The sequence below is a fragment of the Cetorhinus maximus genome, chromosome 2 (assembly GCF_964194155.1).
Source record: "Cetorhinus maximus chromosome 2, sCetMax3.hap1.1, whole genome shotgun sequence".
NCBI lineage: Eukaryota > Metazoa > Chordata > Chondrichthyes > Lamniformes > Cetorhinidae > Cetorhinus > Cetorhinus maximus.
In genome coordinates, this window is record NC_135880.1 from 97720100 (window position 1) to 97738461 (window position 18362).

Here is an 18362-nt window from a genome sequence, read left to right on the forward strand (position 1 = left end):
AACATGATGGAGGGTATCCTCAATGACAAGACGGGACTTTGTCTCCACAAGGACTGTGCGGTGGTCACTCCTACTGATACTGTCATGGACAGATGCATCTGCGACAGGCAGGTTGGTGAGGATGATTTCAAATATGGTTTTCCCCCGTTGGTTCCCTCGCTACCTGCTGCAGACCCAATGTAGCAGCTATATCCTTCAGGACTCAGCCAGCTCGGTCAGTAGTGGTGCTATCATGTCATTTTTGGTGATGGACAGAGTGTATTCTGCACCCTTGCCACCCTCAGTGCTTCCTCCAGGTGATGTTCAACATGGAGGAGCACTGATTCATCAGCTGAGGGGAGTAGTACGTGGTAATCAGTAGGAGGTTTCCTTGCCCCTGTTTGACCTGGTGTTATGAGACTTCATGGGTTCCAGAGTCGATGTTGAGGACTCCTAGGGCAATTCCCTCCAGACTGTATACCACTGTGCCACCACCTCTGCTGGGTCTGTCTTGCCGATGGGACAGTACATACCCAGAGATGGTGACAGTGGTGTCTGGGAAAATATCTGAGAGGTATGATTCCCTGAGTATGACTATGTCAGGCTGTTGCTTGACTGGTCTACGAGAATGCTCTACCAATTTTGGCACTAGCACCCAGATGATAATAAGGAAGGCATTACAGAATTTACAGGGCTGAGTTTGCTGTTGTTGTTTCCGGTCGATGCCGGGTGGTCCGTCTGCTTTCATTCCTTTTAGACTTTTTTAAAAAAGTGATTTGATACAACTGAGTGGTTTGCAAGGCTATTTCAAAGAGCATTTAAGAGTAAACCACGTTACTGTGGGTCTGGAGTCACATGTAAGCCAGACCAGGTAAGGACAGCAGATTTCCTTCCCTAAAGGAACATTTGTGAACTAGATGGGTTTTTATGATAATCGACAATAGTTTCATGGTCTTCATTAGAATTTTAATTTCAGATAGGTATTGAATTCAAATTCTACCATCTGCCAAGCTGGGATTCCAACCCGGGTCCCCAGAGCGGCCTCTGGATTACTAGTCCAGTGACAATACCACTACACCATCGCCTTGCTGCCTGCATATTTGTATACAGGCAGGAGCGAACCATAGAAAAGTTATGGTTCAGAAAGAGGCCATTCAGCCCATTGTGTCTGTGCCGGCTATAAGAGGAGAAAGAAGTTAGCTGCTCATATTCAATCCCACTTTCCAGCACCTGGTCTGTAACCTTGCAGGTTACAGCACTTCAGGTGCAGATCCAGGTACCTTTTAAATGAATTCAGCGTTTCAGCCTCAACCACCAATTCAAGCAATGAATTCCAGATGCCCACCACCCTCTGGGTGAAAAAGTTTTTCCCCATATCCCCTCTAATCCTTCTACCAATCACCTTAAATCTATGCCCCCTGGTAATTGACCGCTCAGCTAGGGGAAACAGGTCTTTCCTGTCTACCCTATTTAGGCCCGTCATAATTTTGTACACCTCAACTAGGTCACCCCTTAGCTTCCTCTGTTCTAAGGAAAACAACCTTAGCCTATCCAATCTTTCTTCATAGCTGCAATTTTCAAGCCCTGGCAACATTCTTGTAAATCTCCTCTGCACTCTCTCCAGAGCAATTATGTCCTTCCTGTAAGTGGTGACAGAACTGTACGCAAAATTCCAGCTGTGGCCTAACCAGCGTTTTATACAGTTCCAGCCATTACATCCCTGCTTTTGGATTCAATACCTCATGGATACCTTTCCCTAGTCCAAATGAATTCATGTTTTAGGAGGAGCCAATTTAACCAAGCTTTCTTGAGTCAAAGAAAAAGTGGGTTTATTAGTTACTAAAATGTGAGAAAAAGAATAATAAAAACACAGCATGCCTACACACAGTTTAGAAGTGAGAAGTGAGTCCAGAAACAAAATTTTCAAAAGGTATAATCAGTCTTTGGCTTGTCCATGAGGAGTAGATGGTCAAATGTTGCAGCCATTAAATTGGATGATTCCAGTAGAGTTGACTTCAATATTCCACTTATTGTAAACTCGAGGTTATCCAAAACTCTGCTGTCTGTATCTTAATTCACACATTCTTGTGTCACCCCTGTATGTACTGATGGACAATGGCTCCTGGTCAAGCGCATCTTGATTTTAAAATGCTCATCCTCATTTTCAAATCCCTCCATGGCCTATTTCTGTAATCTCCTTCAGCCCACAACCCTGCAAGAATTCTAACTTCTTGAGGATCCCCGATTTTAATTGTTCAACTATTGGTGGCAGTGCCTTCACTTGCCTGGGTCAGAAACTCTGGAATGGTCCCCCAGCATCTCTCTGTCTCTTAACCTCGCTTTCCTCCTTTAAGACACTCCTTGAAACCTGCCTCTTGGACTAAGCTTTCTTTGGTCATGTAACCTAACATCTCATTAAGTGGCACAGTGCCATACTTTGCTTTGTAATACTTCTGTGAAGCACCTTGGAACGTTTTATTATGCTAAAGATGCTAAATAAATAAGTTGTTGCTGCTGTTATGAACGACCTACAAGATGCAATGCAGTAATTTACCAGGGTTACTTCAACAAAGCCTCTCTTTTAACATCAAGGAGGAGAAAAAAACAACAATATGGGCATACCATCTCCTCTATGTTCTTTTCCTAGTCACATCTCATCCTGAGTTCAGCATATATCACCATTTCTTCATTGTCATTGGGTCAATGCCCTGGAAATCACTACTTAACACAATGTGAGAGCATCACCACCACAAGGATTAATTAGGTTCAAGAAAAAAACTAACTTAATACAACTGGAGATGGAGCAACAATGTCAGTGCCCCCCAGCATCCTGAAAAGAAATGTAAACAAATCTTTTGTTGGGATATCAAGGAGAGGCCCTAACAAGCAACAGAAACATGGTATAGTGATCTTGAGACAGAAACCGGTAGAAATGAAAACCATTCAAATTTTCAATCTGAAAACCCTATTGTGCCAAGGATATCACAGAAACGGCATGTAACCTTTGGGCCAATGTAAGAGAAATTAATCATTTTAAGTGGTATGTAGTTTCTGTTTTACAAATAGGTTATTATCTACCATTCGAATTTAAAACTTACATATACATATAAAATTCACACCTATTTACTATTGCCACAAATTAGGAATACATTTATCACAAAATCGCAAAATTATTACAGTGTAGCAGGAGGCCATTTGACCCACAATGTCTGCACCAGCTCTTCAAGTGAACAATTCACCAGGAGTCATTCCCCCACTTCTCTCCATAACCCTGCACATACTTCCTTTTCAGATAACAATCTAATTCATTTTCAGATAACAATCTAATTCCTTATAGAACGCCTCAATTGAACCTGCCTCCACCATACTCTCACGTGGTGCATTCCAGACCTTAACCACTCGCTGTGGGAGAATGTTTATCCTCGTGACACCTCTGCTTCTTTTGCCAATTACTTTGCCAATGAGCCCTCTGATTCTCGATCTTTTCGTGACTGGGCACAGTTTCTCCATATCTAATCTGTCGAGACCCCTCATGATTTGGAAAACCTCTATCAAACCTTCTTTCAGCCTTCCCTTCTCCAAGGAATAACTGAAGTTATTCATCCCTGGAACCATTCTCATGAATCTTTTCTGCAGCCTCTCCAATGCCTTCACATCCTTTCTAAAGTGCAGTGCCCAGAACTGGACGCAATACTCCAGCAGAAGCTGAACTAGTGTCTTAAGCAAGTTTAACATTACCTCCTTGCTCTTGTATTCAATGCCCCTACAATTCATAAAGCCTAGGATACTGTATGCTTTTTTAACAGTACTCTCAATATGTCCTGCCACCTTCAATGACTTCTGCACCCAGGTCCCTCAGCTCCTGCATCCCCTTTAGAGTTGTACCTTTCACTTAATATTGTCTCTCCTTGTTCTTCTTACCAAAGTGAATCGCTTCACATTTCTGATCACTGAACTCCATCTGTCCACCCATTCCACCAACATGTCTCATTCCTTTTGAAGTTCCACACTGTCCTCAGTTCACAATGCTTCCAAGTTTTGTATCAAATATCAAATTTTGAAATTGTGCCCTGTACACCAAGGTCTAGGTCATTAATATATATCAGGAAGGGCAAGGGTCCCAAAACCGAGCCCTGCGGAGCTCCACTACTAATCTCCTTCCAGTCCAAAAAAAAATCCCTTAATCACTACTCTCTGTTTCCTGTTAGCAAATTTCATATCCATGTTGCTACATGTCCCTTTTATTCCATGAGCTATAACTTTGCTCACAAGTCTGTCGTGTGGCACTCAAATGCCTTTTGGAAGTCCATGTGCACAACAGCAGCATTGCCCTTATCAGCCCTCTGTTACCTCTTCAAAAACTCCAGAAAGTTAGTTAAATACGATTTTCCCTTAGCAAATCCATGCTGGCGTTCCTTAATTAACCTGGATTTGTTCATGTGACTATTAACTTTGTCCTAAATTATTGTTTCTAGAAGTTTCCCCACCACCAAAGTTAAACTGACTGACCTATAGCTTCCCAATAATTGATTAGATCTAGAGATGACACCTAAGGTGTAATGGTAATGCCTGTTTCTAGGTAACATTGTATTACCTACTATCTGTAAGGTAGATTTCTGATTTGTCTGTAGTGGTAAACTAATGTCCTGTAAAGATTTGTTTGTTTGAACTGATACTATCACACTGCATCAGAGGCCATATCCAATATAGAAAGCACAAGGGTACACTATTGCATGATTTCATCACAAGGAACAAGAAAAGAAATATGCTTACTACTGGTGCAAATCATACAGATAACGCGGGCATTATCTGTAATACCATATACAGCTCACTACCAGCCTCCGCATTCAAAGGATCATCCTCCGTCATTTCCGCCAACTCCAGCATGATGCCACCACCAAACACATCTTCCCTTCACCCCCCCGGCGGCTTTACGCAGGGATCATTCCCTCCGAGACACCCTGGTCCACTCCTCCATCACCCCCTACACCTCAACCCCCTCCCATGGCACCTTCCCATGCAACCGCAGAAGGTGCAACACCTGCCCCTTTACTTCCCCTCTCCTCACCATCCAAGGGCCCAAACACTCCTTTCAAGTGAAGCAGCATTTCACTTGCACTTCCCGCAACTTAGTCTACTGCATTCGCTGCTCGCAATGCAGTCTCCTCTACATTGGAGAGACCAAACACAGACTGGGTGACCGCAAGCATGACCCAGACCTTCCTGTCACTTGCCATTTCAACACACCACCCTGCTCTCATGCCCACATGTTCATCCATGGCCTGCTGCAATGTTCCAGTGAAGCTCAACGCAAACTGGAGGAGTAGCACCTCATCTTCCGACTAGGCACTTTACAGCCTTCCGGATTTAACATTGAGTTCAACAATTTTAGATCATGAACTCTCTCCTCCATCCCCACCCCCTTTCCATTCCCCCTTTTTCTAATTATTTATATTTTTAAAATATATTTTTTCTTTTCCCACCTATTTCCATTATTTTTAAATGTATTCCCATCCATTGTTTCATCTCCACCTTTTAGCCAATTTCGATCCCTTCCCTCCACCCCACCCCCACTCGGGCCATCTGTCACTTGCTCGTCCTGCTTTCTACCTTTAATGTCACCATTAGCACATTTCTTAGCTAATATCACCACCGTCAACACCCCTTTGTCCTTTTGTCTATGACATCTTTGGCAATCTCTTCTTTGCCTCCACCTATCACTGGCCCTCTATCCAGCTCTACCTGTCCCACCCCCCTCAACCAGTTTATATTTCACCTCCTTTCTATTTTTCCTCAGTTCTGATGAAGAGTCATATGGACTCGAAACGTTAACTGTGTTCCTCTCCGCAGATGCTGTCGGACCTGCTGAGTTTTTCCAGCTATTTTTATTTCTGTTTCAGAAAAACATACTATTTCCACTAACTAGCTGTGAGCAAGGCTGCCGGAGATTCACTAGTGTTTAAAACGTCTTTGGGTTGATTGTGGTGGAACAGTCCTATTTTAAAATAAGCTGATGGGAAGCTAAAGTGCTGGATAAATAATAAGTGAACAACAAACTGCTGACAGATTTAGAAGCAGAATTATGCAAAGCAAAACAGAAGGTCACCTTACTGCACTTATGGAACATTTCCTAATTTCATTTCCTAAGAAATGACACCAGAGTTGAGTCAAATAAACAATAACATATCACTTGTTAGGAAATCACAGCGATCTAAATTGTGTTTTTCAGCTTAAAAACACATGGTTTGAAAAACTGACTTACCCCCATGAGAGACGACTCGTCTATAAGGTTCAATAGCCTTCATGTCAATCCTGTGTTCTTGTTCCCCAATGACAACAGTTCTCCACAACCGATTATCTGTGCGCTCCTCTTCAGCAGTATATTCTGGTATAGGCTCTACTACCTCCTTTCCAGTATTAGTGGCATTGGGTGTTTCATCTAAAACAAATAAACTTTTAATAAATATTTCAGCATTAAAAGGACTAATCGAGAACATTTAGTTAAAAATTTATGTAAACCTATTTCAAGACATAAGCAACATTATAGTGAAAGCCAAACACTGCGGATCTTGGGAATCCGAAATAAAAACAGAAAATACTGAAAATACACAGCAGCTCAGGCAGGATCTGTGGAGTGGGAAAACATATTTAATTTTTAAGCAGGTACAGAGGCAGTGAAAGGCTGGAGCGGGGAAGGAAAGAACAAAATGGAAGGTCTGCGATAGGGTGGAAACTACAGATTAAATGACAAAAGATTATCATACACCTGTACACCAATGCTTCATTGTAATGTATTATGATCTTGGTAGACACCAGTGATTATTTTTTAAAAGCCGAAAACCCAGGTACTTACTAAAATAATGAGGCCACAGGGTTCACAGTTTAAATCAAAAAAATTACAACACAAAAAAAAATCAAAGAACATAATTTACTAACAACTATACTCTGTCTTAAATAATTAGTTACGTTAAAGATATTAAAAGTACAATGAACACAATTACTTATCCCCTAACTGGACTTCTTAAATTTCCTTCTGCGTCCATTTGACTTACACCCCCAAAACTCAAATCAGGCACTTATCCAATATTGGCGGGTTATCAACTTGGCCTGAGTGCTGTTTCAAAGATTCATACAAGAGCTGAGATTTCTTGTGCCTTCGCTTACTTCCAGCAAGGTTGTCCCTTCAAATCTTCTCCAACTGTCCCACGGTTCTAGACTCCCCGTTCAACACTGGTGTCACTAGATTCTTGTGTAGCCACCACGGTTCAGAACTCTCCTGGTTTTAGAATTTTTTGACTGTGCAGTCTTGCATCTAAACTCTCTCTGTCTTCTCAGCTTGGCTATCCCTATAAGCTCAACTCACTGTTAGGAGTCCTTCTGTGAACAAGAGTTTTAAAATCTTAGCCACCACACAGGATCTCAAATTAAATTTGCTTGAAAGGGATGTTTCTTATTCTCAGCTTATTCTAAAACTAATCAACAAGCTTCTTGAACACAGAACTACACCCAGAGACCCACTCACCCCTATAATTAATTTCTTGGTGACTTTTTTAATCCCCCAGGCAGCTTGGTCACAAGAAGCAAGCTGCTTTTTACAAGAATTCTCCTTTCAGAGAATCCTAGCTCTTGAAGGGATCACCACTCTACCATAAACATAGGTTTTATCCCCCCCAAAAACACATGGACAATAGTCAGTGTTCAATACATTCAAATCACACTACTTTTAAGGATTTTGTTCATTTTATGAACCACATTTAATTTCTTACAGATGATCAAAAATTATGGCCGGGATTTTCGGGCTCTGCTGTGGGGTATGCGGTTGGCCAGCCAAAAGTCTATTGAGTTTCGGTGGGACCGAATGATCCCAGTGGCAGACCCTATGACTTGTACAAACAGTCATCATTTTGGTCGTTCTATAGAGATGTAGCTTCCAGTCATATTTAGCGGTTTGTGTGTATTGGTCTTGCCATCTGTCACACACTGTTTAATGTAACTCTGCAACAAATAGTTTTTTTCTTCTGGTCACTGATTCTTCATTTCACTTGTGAATGTTAGAACTATTGATAGAAACTGCTGTCACTGTGAATATGTCAAAGCAAAATGTAGTTTAGCATTTTGTATTAGGCATTCTCTTCCCAGTTTTCTCCTTTCTTCTCAAAGTGTTAACTCTTGAAATGGACAAAAGGGTCAACAGGCACAAATATTCCTCTTTTACTTCACCAGAAAACTATAACTTTTGCACATTAATTACCGAGTCGCTCATCAAAGGAAATAAATATAAGCATGTGCCTGATTCACCAGAGTGGTAATAATCTGACTGATAAAAATAGACAGAGTGGGCTGGAAAATGACTTCTGTTTTGGACTAAGCAGCAGCACCATGCAAATTGAATCCTGCTATTATATTCGACCAAAATATGTCAAATATAGGAGAGTTGGTTAACCTTCATCTATCCGAAATGTACTTCAAACTATGCTTTATTTACTGTTTCGGTCTTCCAGGTATGATCCAACTTACACTCGCACAAAACAGACCAAAAAAGTTGTCTCCTTGAATGGCATTTTTTTTTTTGCATGGTCACCACAACACCACTCACACTCCAGTTAGACCGACACAGCCCACATTTTGAATGACAGAAGACAAATTTCATTAGTGTTGAAAATACTGGATAGCTCTGTTGTTTTAGCACTCTGTTGCAAAAATAAACAAAGGGGTTGCTAGTGGTGATTACTACTGTACCGAAAGGAGAATGGGTTTGATGCAGAATTATACATAGGGAGTCAAGAGCTGTGATTTCTCAGGCACAATATAGGCCAGGTGCCTTGGAGGCAGATAGCATAAGAAAATATGTCAAGTGCTTGGAAGTGGTAAGAAGAGACATATAAAACATTAGCAAAGGTAAAAGACCACAACTTTATTTCCTTCTGTACTTTAGTTTTGGCAAGTCTGCTGTTTGACACACGTGGAGTCTCCACACCAAACATTTTGAGAGATACACACATGTAGTGTTTTAGTTTGCTGCAGGAATACACTTCACTCACTTAAGCCCAGAGAGCTCAAAGTCCAAGTCGATAAGAGTCAAAGGTTAAAGATACTGAAGTGTGGAGGGTGGAACCTTATGCAGTCTATTAGCACAGAACAATATTTCGTTTCCCACTGCTTGCCAGCAGTTTCAAGCATCCATGTTGCCTGCCCAGTGCCAGGGTTAAGGACACCTTCTTGCAGCTGGAGACAAACTTGCAGTGAGAAGGGGACGTGGTGTCATGGTCTACATAGAAACCAACAACATAGGTAGAACTAGGAATGGTGTTCTGCTAAAACGATTTGACGAATTAAGCCCAAAATTAAAATGTAGAGACCCTAAAAAGTAAAAATCTCCGGATTGTTACCCGAGTCACGCATTAATTGGCGTAGCGTCAAACAGATTAGATAATTTAATTGATGGCTCAAAGAGTGTTGTGGGAAGAAGGGGTTTTAATTCATTGCGCATTGGACCAGTACTTGAGAAAGAGCCAGCTGTACCTCTGGGAAGGGCTCCACTTCAACTGGGCTTGGATCAGTGCCTGTCAAATCATATAACTGGGGCTCTGGATAGGGCTTTGAAGTGGAAGTGAGGGGTCAGATGAAGGGAGATTTAGAAATCGTCAAGAGAAAATTTAAGGCAGTAGGACAGTGCAGCAATTTGGGTAAAGATAGATTGGTACAGGAAGGGACAGAAAATTTAAAAGTAATAGTGCATCACTAAATAAAGTCCATACAAAGGATAGTCGTAAGCAATAAAATTAAATGCTCTTTATGTGAATGCTCGAAGCATTTGTAATAAGGTAGATGAACTAGTGGCACAAAAAGAGATAAATGGTTTAGGTCTAATTGGCATCACAGAGACATGGTTACAAAGTGACCAAGTCTGGGAAATAAATATTCCAGGGTATACACCATTTCAAATGGACAGACTGTAAAGAAAAGGAGGAGTAGCTCCAATAGTAAAGGATGGCAGAAGAATATTAGTGAGAAATTATCCTAACTCACATCAGGAAGCAGAATCAGTAGGAGCGGAGATTAACAATAATAATGGTCAGGAAATGCTGGTGGGGGTAGTTTATAGGCTCCCTAACAACATTTATACCATTGTACAGAGCAGTAAACAAAAAATAATCGGAGTTTCTACAAAGACAATGGGCGAATTTACTGTGCCCACTGGCATCGGGCGTGTTCGGCAGCGTGAGCTGACAATATGGTGAGAAGGCCAAAAATCGGTTTCACGAAGTTGTGAAACCAGTTTACAATTGTCCGCTCAGCCGGTCAATGACGGGCTGCGTTTCCCGCCACCGGATGTCAGGAACCACATTGCAATACATCTGAACTCAGTGTTGAGTTCAAACAGACCCCATTTTCACTGTAGCAAGGCTCTTAACCTGCAGGGTGGGAGTCATGATTTTTTAGAGTGGACATAAATGCCCTTGAAGGGTAGATAAGGTCTGAAAAGCAGTTGAGATATGAAGTTATATAAATCCCCAGCCCATAAAAAAAAGACTGCCTTTTGCAGTGAGAATTGAAAAAGAAAACTGTTCTAGCAGTTATAATGTTTGTTGACATTTCCCCAAGGACTATTATTATGAATGCCTGGCTGCTTTCCACAAGCTATAATTATCTCAGCAGGATGGTCCCAAGTCCACAGTTAATTGACAGCTCAAACAGATTATCAAGGATTAGTTGTCTTTGGTTTGGGTTATAAATAGAGGTTTCTTTGTTTTTATTAGTGAATTAAGCACTTGAGGAAATTTAAAAGATCCAAATAAGCTTTCATGAATGGGAATGTTTTTAAAGCATGGTGTAGACTGTAATAGATATTTAGATCTTTATTGTATTTCATCTCAACACAGCTCCTGAGGTCTGCCCATGGTAGATACTAGGTGAGTTGGCACGGAGGGTGTAAGGGCCAAGGGTGGTGGGTGGGTTGGCATTAGGTTGGCATGAGGGTGGGTGGGGGCATGGGTTGGCATGGGCATGGAGGTCGCATGGGGGTGATAGGGTGTCAGGGATGAGGGCTGGAGAGCCAAAAATTTAACGAGACCACTGGTCTCAACAAAGACCCAGAGAAGGTCTTTTAAGCAGCCCAGCTTCGGCACTCAGCAGATTCTGTAGCACCCTATGATCCACATCAGCGGGTGGCGGGCCCGACTATCCCACACTCTCTGCCCCGAAATGAAGAACGTGCCATTTTGGGAAGTTTCTCCCAAGGCAGCTGTGGCAAGCCGGGAAATCATTCAAGAATTCTAAACGAGCTCAATGCAGAGATAGCGGATGCACTGTTTTATCATTTTCCAAAATTCTCTAGCTTCTAGTATGATCCCAGTAGATTGGAAGTTAGCAAATGTAATACTGTTAGTCATGACGGAGTGCTATGATTCCCATAGCGGTAGAAGATCAGCCATGACGGTACTGAATAGTGAAGCAGGCTCAAAAGGCCAAATGATCAACTTCTGCTCCTATTTCTTATCTTCTAGGCTGCATGGTTACCTAAAGCTGAATAGAAAGAATCACACCTCCCACTGACAAATATACCACTTTTCAAGGCCCATCAATGACTCATCTAATGTACTGCAGGCCCACCTGATTTAAGCATCATGGCCCATAACTTCTGATCTCTGGGATGTTGGTGTCCCAAAGATGTGCTGGGTAACTCCACCCCCACCCCCAGAAGACCCCACCTAAGTTCAAACTTCCATTGGGCAATTATGCTGCACTGGGAACCATTTGCTACTACCTTTTAAATCAGTCAATCAATCAGTCTTCAGATGGTTCTGATCGTCTTACAAGAATATTTACCCAGGTAAAGTTAGAAGAATTAAAACCACTTCTAACTCCTGGGTAACGATAATATTGACCACCCCATACCCACCTCGATACTGTCCTGAGCACCACAGGACCCATGACCACTCCCCCACACTCCCACTGCCCCTACCCACTTTCCCCCACCCCCAACTGCTTTCCTGATCTCCCAACTATCCCCCACCCGTCGGCTGACCTCCCAACTATCCTCCGCCCCTGGCTACCCTCACTGATCACATCCTCAACCCTCCTGACCAACTGACCACCCCCCCCGCAACCAACTGACTCCCCCTGACAACCCTTGTCTAGCCAAACATCCAACAAACTGAGCCCCCGACCAGCCGACCCCCCAACAACCCAACACCCTGACTAGCTGACCGGCCACCCCCATGCCCCTGACCATCCCACCTCCACCCACCCCCCCCTCCACCCATCCCACTGACCACTCACCCAACCACCCACCGCCCCCTCACCACCAACCTCCTCCAAATGGCCACCCGGCCACACACCCACCCCCCGACACTGACCACCCTACCCCTCCCGACTGTCCTACCCACCTCTGTCCATCCTACTGGCAACTCCCGCTACCCCGCCCCCATCCTACCCACTTACCTTCTGCCTGGCCTCTCAAAGTGGCTGGACCATTAAATTTACTTGCTTTACAGCAGCTAGTGCTGTAAAAAAGGGGTGTGTCTTCCTTTCAACAGGCTCTCCTACATTCGACTGAGGGGATTCCTGGACAGCTATAGAGGGGATTCCTGGACAGCTATAGTGCATCCTTCTCATTCGACCAGAGTTGGAAGGTTGGGCAAGAAAGGTATGGCTGCATTTAATGTATGTAAATAGGAGCGGAGTGGCAATCCAACTGTGACTGCCACTCCATGGAAGTTATGGCCCCAGGTTATTAAGGCTGACACATCCAACAAATGGCTCATTTTCCACCACCAGGTGGAGCCAGCTCGACTCCAAAGAGATCCTGCTTAGTTATTGTCCAGGGAGGTCAACTGGGAACGAATGGGGAAACCCTGTATATGCATATAAAGGAGGAAGTAATGGGGGTAGTAAAGAGAGAGACAGAGAGCAAAAGTGTGAGGCAGGAGAGAAAAAGAAGAAAATGAAAAATATGCTAGCAAGAAAGAGGGATAAAAATAACAAAAGAGAATTGTAATCTGAATTGATCAGGGCCATTGCTCTTTTCAGGCTTTATTTTGATCTATCGGTTGCAATTTTGTGCCCTCTCCTGAGGCAAGTTTGGAGGCAGGGGCCATTTAATCAGTCAGGAGGGTGCCGGATGGATGCCCACACCGTCTTTCCACCTCTGCTCTGATTAATTCTGAGGTGAGAGGGATTTTGGATGGCCTTCCTTCCCTGATGCCCATTGAGGCCCTTAAGTGGGCAATTAATGCCCACGTAAGGGCCTCATCTCCCTGCCACTGATATTGAACCAGCGGCAAGCAGGGTAGTTGCCAAGCAGGAAACATGAAAAGCAAACCCTGCTAGCCCAGAAGGAAAAACCAGTGCAAAATTTTCAAATCCCAGTTAAAAAAATAAATCTGTAAAATTGGCAGCATTAAAACTGAAATTCCGTTTTAAGGTATACAAGGTCAGTTTGGGCAAGTTTAACTGGCATCCTTCATTTCAAAGTTTTACTGGTTTTCGCTCCAAGTTTTCTTGTGGGGTCCCAGGAAGGAGGGGTAGCTGACAGCCACCCACTTGTCCCTTCTTCCGACCCGCCTGCCCCCTTCCCGTAACCCTCATCCCGCTCTCACTCACCTGTGGCCCGAGTCCCTTGCTGATCCTAGGTTTCTGGTGGGTGTATTGCAGACAGCTACCACCACGCCCCGTGTCGCTGATGGCAATGAGGAGCTGCTGGCCTCTGATTGGATGAGACCCCCAGTCACTTGGATTACTTTCTCCATTTGAGAAAGATTAGAGCAAGTCACGAAGAAGCTTTCCCAGTTTTACTCAGCTACGGGAGGGAAATATATGGCTGTGAATACCCACTTGGCCTCATTTCTAGCTTCTTGCTAGAAACTCATGGAGCACTTTGAAATGCCACTGTCTCCATTTTTCCCAGGATATTGAGTAGGGGTCTGGCATACACAAAGTGCAAAAGATTTGATGGAGTAGAAAATTAATTGTGAAATACTGGGGGCATATTTTTGGAGTTGGGAAGGCTCTGCAGACCTTTAGGAATGGCGAGTGGGACCCGGGTGCAGAAGTCACACCCCCACTTCCAACTTCATTGCCCTTCCTCTTCTTCCACAAAGCTAAAATACAGGGGAATTCCCAATGGGAAATGATGGGGAGAGAAATGGCAGTCAGCAGCAAATGACACAAAGGCCAATATCAGAATACTTTCCAACAGTATAAAACAAAATAAATTCCACAATAGGTTAGAAATAAGCCAATGTCATTGAATTATAAATCACAATTATGTTGCGAAGGGGTTAAGCACAAACTTGCCCTGAAACATGAATTCGCTGAGAGGGAAATAAAGGAGAAAAATGAGTCATACAAAAATTGCTGATGAAATACTTTTTCCAAATAATATATGCTAAATTCAAGGAAGCTTTTAAAATACACTCAAAGACGTTTTATACATTTATTGTGACAAAAAATGCAGGTGAGAATATAAAGAACGGCAGAGAATAAAGGTTAATTAGGAGAAAGAAATTAGAGTATGAGAGGAAGCTGGCTAGAAATGTAAAAATGGATAGCAAGAGTTTCTATAGGTACTTAAGAAGGAAAAGAGTAAGTAAAGGTGAGTGTTGGTCCTCTAGAGAGTGACAGTGGGGAGTTAATAGTAGATAATAAAGAAATGGCAGAAGAAATGAACAAATATTTTGCTTCTATTTTCACCATAGAGGATTTATTTAAAATTCATTTGTGGGGTGTGGGCTTTGTTGGCTGGGCCTATCACCTGCCCCCACCAACCCTTCTCCTTCCACCTACCCCTTTGCATAAGTCAACATATCACAAGTATAAGACAAGGAGACAGTACACAGTCACTACAGGATAATTTCTTCTGCTTAATAATTCCACATAGGCTTGTATGTGGAAAGACAATGTAAGCTTTCTCTGTGTCCAACTACTTTAACTTTTTGAAACCTCAAAACAAAAAAATAAGTGTTCCCCCCAGTCGTTATAGTTAAGAATCGAGCTAAATGTAGGCAAATTGATCAATAGGCCAAAAATTCCTGTTGGTGTACTATTCAATGCTTAACCATGAATTATAATAAAGTATTGGGAGTAACAAAGGCTACTCTTTTACTGTTTTCACACTATGGGCTACATCTCATACCAGACTGTCAGCAAATGAAAAGAGGGAAGTATTAATACTCTTAATCAGTCATGAACTGCGATTAGAACAGACTGCCACCTTAGTTCAAGATGTGGCTAACTCACATACTGGTTGCCTTTATTGCATTATTCCAGGAGATCTGGAATAGGGATTCCTGACCATTGGCAAACCAGCCCTTGAAACCCAGGCAACTTAATCTCCCGTGTTTTATTCATGTGATGTGAAATTATGTTTATTCAGATTCATAAACGTCTCAAAATACTTTGGATCCATAGGATCATTGGACTCAGACTGGGCAACAAAAAGAAAATTTTGCAGCTTTAGCAACATTTCCAATAAGCATTGATTTGAGAGAGGCCTACACAGAGAGAACAGGATTCACGCAGGAGAGAAAATCAGCTGCAGACACAAACCAAGATCTGTATAACATATCAAAAGGGGGACCTAAGCAAACAGTGACCAAAGAGGTGAAAAAAATGTGGAATTGTGTGATAGAGGCCTATTCCGTGTACAGCCTCTCCTCCCTCACTTAGGATTATCATCTCTGGTCCCTTCAGGATAAGAACAAAATTGTTTCAAAATATTTTGAATAACGCATTACTACAAAAACAGAAAACAGACCGACAAGTTTGCATATTGAATATTTTCATCATTGAACACTTCTCACACATGGACACAATTATTAATGCAGATCCCTCGTTCCAGCTTTCCTGTTATTTTCTGCATGAGAGGCACAGATCCATTTTATGCTGTAAGCTCTCACTGACTAAAAGCGTCCATTGTGCTCTCAGTAAACACACAAATTTCTATGATTTCAGAAGATAAATTTCCAACACATTTTACAAGCCAAATTTGGGGCCCTTCTATAATGTCTGGAAAACATTTCTGAACATTCAAAAAAGCAACCAAAATGCTTTAAAACTGCAGCATAACTGAAGATGAGAAAATACACATAAAATGAGGTTTCCCCACAGGACAAATACAGATATTAAGCTTACATTAAAAAAAACTGCCAAAAGGTAATTATTGGCAGCAACAACTAACATTTAGATAGAGATCTTTATTTGCCTGTGAAGCACTGAGTGCTTTGCAAGGGGAGAGGTTTGGAGTGACACACGACATTTATGGAAGGAGATTGCAGGCAAAAGTGATTGGAGTTCTAGAGGGCAGAGGCTTAAATTACTGAACTATCACCCTCTGATAACGCAGCAGTGGAAATGGAGGGACAAGCAGTAATTTGAAGTTTCTGGAATGAAGTGCACCAGCGGCAGAGAGGATGACTGGGATGTTGGACAATGAATAGTGCTCAAATAGGTTGGGAAAAATAATGGAGGATTTTGAAATCAAGGTAATGGATCCTGAAGCCAATTCATCGACACATTGGGAACTACTTGAGAGGAACAGGCTGATGGACATGTGGGGCTTTACTGAAGAGAACATGGCAGCACAGTTCAAGATAAGATGATGATTATGAATATTTAAGATGCTGAGACCAGCAGGCAATGCATCTGTAAATAAATCCCTCAGCTGAAAAGACTGGCGGGGTGAAAGTGGGACAGAAATCCCCAAGGTGATCTTGGTGTACAATCCAAGGTATTTTAACTCCTGCACTTCATTTAAATAAAGTAGGAATGTTTCCCTTCATAAACCTAATGGAGGGCTGGTGGGTAGGAGCAGCAAATCATGTTGGAGCCTTAAATTGCTGAGGGCACAACAGAATGGCCATGGCCTAAAGTTAGCACTGGATACGGGCTTTGGCAGCCAATGCCATTGCACAGAGGGAGAGGCAAGGCCAGGTCTGTGAGACCCAAAGACTCATTGTGGGCCTGTTGTGGGCAGCACTCTTGCTCCACCTTGCCCACAAAGTCTTCGAACAAAAGTAAATTTTCAAAACTTGCCATGGTCCCTCCTGGCCAGTGGAGGTTTCTTGTTGTGGTTTGGCTGTCAGTTTTGACACGAGGTGAACCTTACCCAACTCGGCATTATAATCATAGTGTGACACTGATGACATCATGGGACTACCAGTTTTGAATTTATGTTAGGACCCCTGTAATGAAGATGAAATGGCGCTAGACAGGAATGGAGCAACCTCAGGCTGGTAAGTGAACTTGGCCTAATCTTAAACCCTCCAGCACCCTATTCTAGTTGGGTGATGCATTTAAAATCAAGGCCGTTTAAGTTAGGCTCACAGAAAAATAGGCATTTTCAGTAGACAAAAACCCCCCTTGGAATCAGATTGTTATAATTATTCAATCATGGGCTGAGGGAATCTGTGGCAGGGCTAGCATTTACTGCCCTTGAGGTGGTGGTGAGCCACCTTCTTCAACCACTGCAGTCCATGTGGAGCAGGGACACCCACAGTGCTGTTAGAAAGGGAGTCCCAGGAATCTGAACCAGAGACGGTGAAAGAAGAGTGATATATTTACAAGGCAGGATGTTGATCAACTTGGAGGGGAATTTGCAGGTGATGGTGTTCACATTACCTCTTGCCCTTGTCCTTCTAGGTACAGAGGTTATAGGTTTGGAAGGCGCTGTCAAAAAAGATTTGGTGAATTATTGCAGTGAATCTTGAGTATACTGCACGCTGCTGCCATAGTGCGCTGGTGATGAGGGTGTAAATGTTTAACGTGGTGGATGGGGTGCCAGCCAAGCCAGTTGTTTTGTCCTGGATAATGTTGAGCTACTCAAGTGCTGTTGGATTTGCACTCAGTCATACAATTGGAGAGTATTCCATTGTGCTCCTGACCTGTGCCTTATACATGGTGGGCAGGTTTTGGGGAATCAAGAGGTGAGGCACTCCCTGCAGAATATCCAACCTTTGACCTGCTCTTGAAGCTACAATATTTATATAGCTGGTCCAGTTAAGTTTCTGGGTCAATGACAGGGCGTTAATGGTGGGGTGGGGTGTTGGGGCAGGGAGCGGTGGGATTCAGTGATGGTAGTACCACTGAATGTCAAGGGGACGGGGTTTGAATCTTTCCCATTGGAATGCCTGATATTCTGGAGCCACAATTCTAGAAGACGACTTTTAGAAGCAGATCTGGGGTGGGAGAGAACTCCCCCTTATCCCATGGATACAATCTTGACCTGGTCTTTTACAAAGTGTTTTAAATCCTTTCCCATCAGATATGGTTTTCATTTACATGCTTTGGCTTTACATACATTTTAGAGCTTTTGATGTCAATAGAAGCTGAATAAATGCTTGATCAAATTCAACTGATCCAGTCTTCAGTTATTAAAGTAATAA

At 42.7% G+C, this 18362-nt stretch overlaps 1 protein-coding gene across 13 annotated transcripts in view; it reads right to left on the reverse strand.

The window, feature by feature from the left end:
* Positions 1–18362, reverse strand: part of LOC144696100 (protein prune homolog 2-like) — a 508829-nt gene that overhangs the window by 60928 nt on the left and 429539 nt on the right. For all 13 annotated transcript variants that reach the window (XM_078567388.1, XM_078567379.1, XM_078567368.1 and 10 more), the window contains one exon: positions 6242–6418. In XM_078567388.1, the coding sequence (XP_078423514.1) occupies positions 6242–6418 (177 nt within the window). The remainder of the gene's footprint in view (positions 1–6241; positions 6419–18362) is intronic.